The sequence below is a fragment of the Zerene cesonia genome, chromosome 25 (genome assembly GCF_012273895.1).
Source record: "Zerene cesonia ecotype Mississippi chromosome 25, Zerene_cesonia_1.1, whole genome shotgun sequence".
Lineage (NCBI taxonomy): Eukaryota > Metazoa > Arthropoda > Insecta > Lepidoptera > Pieridae > Zerene > Zerene cesonia.
The window spans coordinates 4,312,344-4,316,936 of record NC_052126.1 but is presented as its reverse complement, the minus strand read 5'-3'; the positions used below and the strand labels follow the sequence as shown (position 1 = coordinate 4,316,936).

The following is a 4,593-nucleotide window of genomic DNA, read 5'->3' as shown; positions in this document are numbered from 1 at the left end:
TCGGCTAATACCGTGAACAAGACGAAGGGCCAGCAAGTTGAGGTGAAGTTTCTTTCAAATTGCCGGAATAATTGCCAGATTTTGGATGACAAATGGTCGAATTTCCTACTGTATAGACAATTTTCACGGTTTCTTCGGGTATATTTGTAGGAACGCTGTTTCTAGGGTTGGTATTGACGATTTTTCGGATATAATATTATAAAGTGGAAAGATTTTTAACCATCCTCCATCTTTCTGGAAACCATTCCAGAAAGATGTAGGTTGTCAAATCAAATGTTTTTTTTTTTTTCACTTCGTGGGTTTTTGTGTTTAGTAAGGAATTCTTGTGATGTGGTCCAATTTTTGAATATGTAGTGGTACCACGTCGACCCTGAGGCGTTGGAAACCTTTTTTTAAAGAAACTAAATATATTGTTAATATGTAACGATTTCACTCAAAAAATACGATACCATTTCAAAAAATTATTTAACCTTTAAATTGGTACACCTTTACTGAGTAACATGGGCGGTTTTATAATATCTGTGACTAGCTTATCGCGCGGGCTTCCCTGCCAGTCAGTGAAGTTGCAGGTTCGTAGTGGTGAAATATTTTTTTAAATAAGTCCTTTTCTGCGTCAAAACGTTACAAATATAAATGCAAAAATTTCCTCTTTATAATGCTAGTTTAGACATAGGCTATAGTACTCTGAAAGTTAGGCAGAAGGATAATCAGCGCTGTTGCCCTCTCATGAGTCTAAGCATTGGGTCTGGAATTTTAGTTACAACAGTTCTTAGTATTTCTTCATTTCTTTTTATTTTTTTTTTGTTGCAGGCCAAGCCAGAAAAAACAGTTAGTTTGCTGCTCGCCGGATGTCACACCAAATGTAAATAACAAGGTTAAACAATAATTATATCAATTGTTAAAACATAAAGTGTTAAACAGTTGTTTAAATAATATAGTAAGTACTATATACTTGATAGATGACCTTCATCAAAGTTCTAAATATTTATAGTTCTTAGTACGCTACATAATGTAATCAAAAACAAAATTAAAGCATTTCAGTTCTGTATTTCGTCACAAAAACTACAATTCAAATGATAATTTCTTTAAATGTCTTACTTTAAAACAGATGAGCAGAAGAGCAAGTCATTTAGATTTATTAAACTGGTCGTTCATACAACCATTACATACAATTTGACGCAAGGAGGTTACAATAGTGTGATAGATTTGATGTTTATGCTAAACCAAGTAATTAAAATGAAGCAGAGTCGATGTTCGTTGATGATGATCGTTTCTTCTTTCTTCTGGAATTCATTTAATACTGTAACTCGCGGCATCACGGTACGGTAAACCGATTCGCGTGAAAGAGTAACAAACATCCATTCATAATTCAAAACTTTCTCGTTTGTACGTACTCGTAAGAATATTTAACTTCAAATCACTTTCTTTGCCTTAATATTCAAGAGTTTGTCCAAAAACAATGGAAATGATAATGAAAGAAAAATATCTTATTCTTTACTTAATCGTGAGTTATTGACACAAATCAGTATAAATATAATCCGCAATGTTCATTTAGATAATATAAGTATATACAAGGCAATATTTAACGAGTATTTTTGCAAAAATGAAAGTCATAACAGTACTTTTGTTAACAATTTTAGTTAAAGTAGACGCTGGTCGAATTCTAGTAGTCGTTCCAACACCATCAACAAGCCATCAAGTCGTATTTCAACCACTCACACGAGCATTAGTAGAACGAGGTCACGACGTAGTTTTTATTACAACTGAACCATTATATAAGAACAACGATGGACCACCTAATTTGACAGAAATCGACGTCCGTGATATATCTTATGAAGTATGGAGAAAGAAGTTCATGACTAACACAGCTATTGGAAAGAAAAAGTATCTATTACAAAGTGTGGAACTGTTTATCGAACAGTTTGCTAAAACATTTGAGGTGCAATTGCAGAGTGATGTAGTTCAAAGGGTTATAAAGGGTGAGCTAGGTAATTTTGACCTGCTCATTTTGGAAGCATCTGTGCGACCAGCTCTTATTTTTTCACATATATTTAGTGCGCCAGTAATACATATGAGCACATTCGGTGCTATGTTAAATAGCAATGATATCGTTGGTGCACCTTCACACCCGCTATTGTATCCCTGGAATATACACCAAAGATTGTACAATTTAACAATTTTGGAGAAGGTCCAAGAGCTTGCCAAACATTGGCTTATATATAACATGTATCGTGCTTACGAAAATATCGAGGAAGAAATGTTAAAGAATATTGTGGGATCAAACATACCGTCTTTACAAGAATTGAGTACTAATGTACATATGTTGTTTTATAATAGTGATCCAATATGGTCTCAAAATCAACCTGTGCCTCCAAATGTAGCGTATATTGGAGGTATTAATAAAAAACCTGAAAAAGAACTCCCTAAGGTAAGGCAAAAGTAGTTAGTGACAATCAGTCACTGTTAAATTTGTATTTATAACGATTATTCCATTTGAACTAATCTTTTTAATTGAAATTAATATATTACGTATTTTCTATTGTTAATAAAATACGGCATGTCAATTTGTTACTCTATTAAAAAATTATGGATAACAAATTATTTAGTGCAATATTATATTATTTTTAGGACTTGAAATTATATTTAGATTCATCAAAGAACGGCGTCATATACATAAGTTTTGGAAATAATGTGAAACCATCACTCCTTCCCAAGGAAAAGCTGCAGATATTCAAAAATATTTTTTCTGAATTGCCGTACAATATTCTATGGCGATGGGATACCGATATTCCCGATAGACCTGTGAACGTCAAAGTTATGCGATGGGTTCCACAAACTGATGTATTGAGTAAGAGGAAATAAAACCTTAGCTATATTGGAAATTGCTTTATCTCTGAAGACTTTATTGCTTATCGTCTGTTCAACTTAATTTTGTCATTCAATAATATATCCTAAGGTATATTTTGAAAAAGCTGGAATTGCAAAGAAAAAAAATATTTAAGATACTAGTAGGTACAATAATTGGTATACTTTTAGGACACCCAAATGTGAAGCTTTTTATAACTCAAGGGGGGTTACAATCTACTGAAGAAGCGATTGGTGCTGGAGTGCCTTTAGTTGGTATACCTATGATTGCTGACCAATGGTACAATACTGAAAAATATGATCACTTCAAAATTGGTGAACAATTGGATATTGAAACATTGACAGAAGAAGAATTTAGAGCGGCTATTAAATCTGTCCTGGGAGACAAAAGGTTAGTTCAAATATTGTAATAAAAACCAATTATTTATTTGGAAATGTGAATTAATATTGCGTTTTTGATTCACTTGGACATATCAAGAATATCTTCCAATTTTATACGTGGAAATTTCAAAACTATGTTCCTTTATTTATGGCTAGCAAAATACAAGTTATATAAATAAGAGTTCAATTTTATCCAATCATAAGTAAGTTAAGTGTTTGAGTGAAGCCACCATCATGATTAATTTACAGCTATCGCGATAATGTAGTAAAGTTACGGAATCTAATGAGAGACCAGCCTCAGAGCGGGCTGGAGCGCGCCGTGTGGTGGACGGAGTACGTGCTGCGGCACGGAGGGGCGAAGCACCTGCGCTCCCCCGCCGCCAACATGCCCTGGACTGAGTACTATGAGATGGAATTAGTATCGACTATTTTGTTTACTATTTCTGTCATTATAACTACAGTGGTATCTGTTATGTTACGATGTTTGAAGTGTATATTCAAAACAAATAAATCAAAAACTTCATAAGATTACGTGTTGGTATATAGGGGTTATTAATTCACATAAGTTTGGTTATAATTATATAAACCAATGCTAGATTTTAGTTATATAAATACGTTAAAAACTGTCAGCAGGGATCATCAAAGTAATAAGTGTTTTTAGACCTTCATCATTCAAAGTAGGTATGGGGACTTTATAATTTGAAAAATGACATAATTTTTCCTTATGACTTATCTATATTCAAAGAACACATAAACTTCATTACAAACAAAACGTTTAAAAATTGCATTGCTTTACCGAGGGGCAGAATAACATAATTTTGCTAAATTATGCAAATATACCCCTTATGTAGGTGCACGTTGAGACCCAATTTGCATTTTCATATAACGCCAGAGCGTAAACGAAAACACGATACTCTAGTGTACTTTAATTTATTTTAATCTCCGTGCTGGTGACTCGCTTTAGTTCAAGAAAGGTGGTGTGACCAAAACCAGTTCACGAAGACCGCTAGGCTCTATAGATGGGTGAACGTACTGGGGGTCTTCTATTTGATACTAATAATCTGAAGGAAGAATTACATTCAAAGGTAATAAGCCTGATAATTGATAATATTTCAAATGTCAAAAATAACATTAGCAGAGTAATGTAAACTTATATGATAGTAATTAAAAATGTATCAGAAATAGTGCTATTTTTGTGTTTTTATAGCTCGGACAAGGTATCTAGGAAAAAAGATAAAAGAGTCAAAAGAGCTACAATTACCATATCCCATGATTAAAAAGTAAAATTAATCTAAAATAATTAAGGCGCAAGGCAAATTCGCCATGAATAAATTTAGCTTTTTAACA

At 33.2% G+C, this 4,593-nt stretch overlaps 1 protein-coding gene across 1 annotated transcript; it reads left to right on the top strand.

The window, feature by feature from the left end:
• Positions 1-1,603: 1,603 nt before the first annotated feature.
• LOC119836597 (UDP-glucosyltransferase 2-like) lies at positions 1,604-4,145 on the top strand. The gene is made up of 5 exons (XM_038361978.1): positions 1,604-2,428; positions 2,629-2,848; positions 3,037-3,256; positions 3,496-3,709; positions 4,098-4,145. Exons 1-5 carry the CDS (start codon positions 1,604-1,606, stop codon positions 4,143-4,145), a joined length of 1,527 nt encoding a protein of 508 aa, XP_038217906.1.
• Positions 4,146-4,593: the final 448 nt, after the last annotated feature.

Bases quoted from the DNA above. Each gene is read 5' to 3' on its own strand.
- LOC119836597 (XM_038361978.1), top strand. From the start codon at position 1,604: ATGAAAGTCATAACAGTACTTTTGTTAACAATTTTAGTTAAAGTAGAC. The intron at 2,429-2,628 runs GTAAGGCAAAAG...TATTATTTTTAG, and splicing joins CTGAAAAAGAACTCCCTAAG to GACTTGAAATTATATTTAGA. The intron at 3,710-4,097 runs GTATCTGTTATG...CCCCTTATGTAG, and splicing joins CTGTCATTATAACTACAGTG to GTGCACGTTGAGACCCAATT.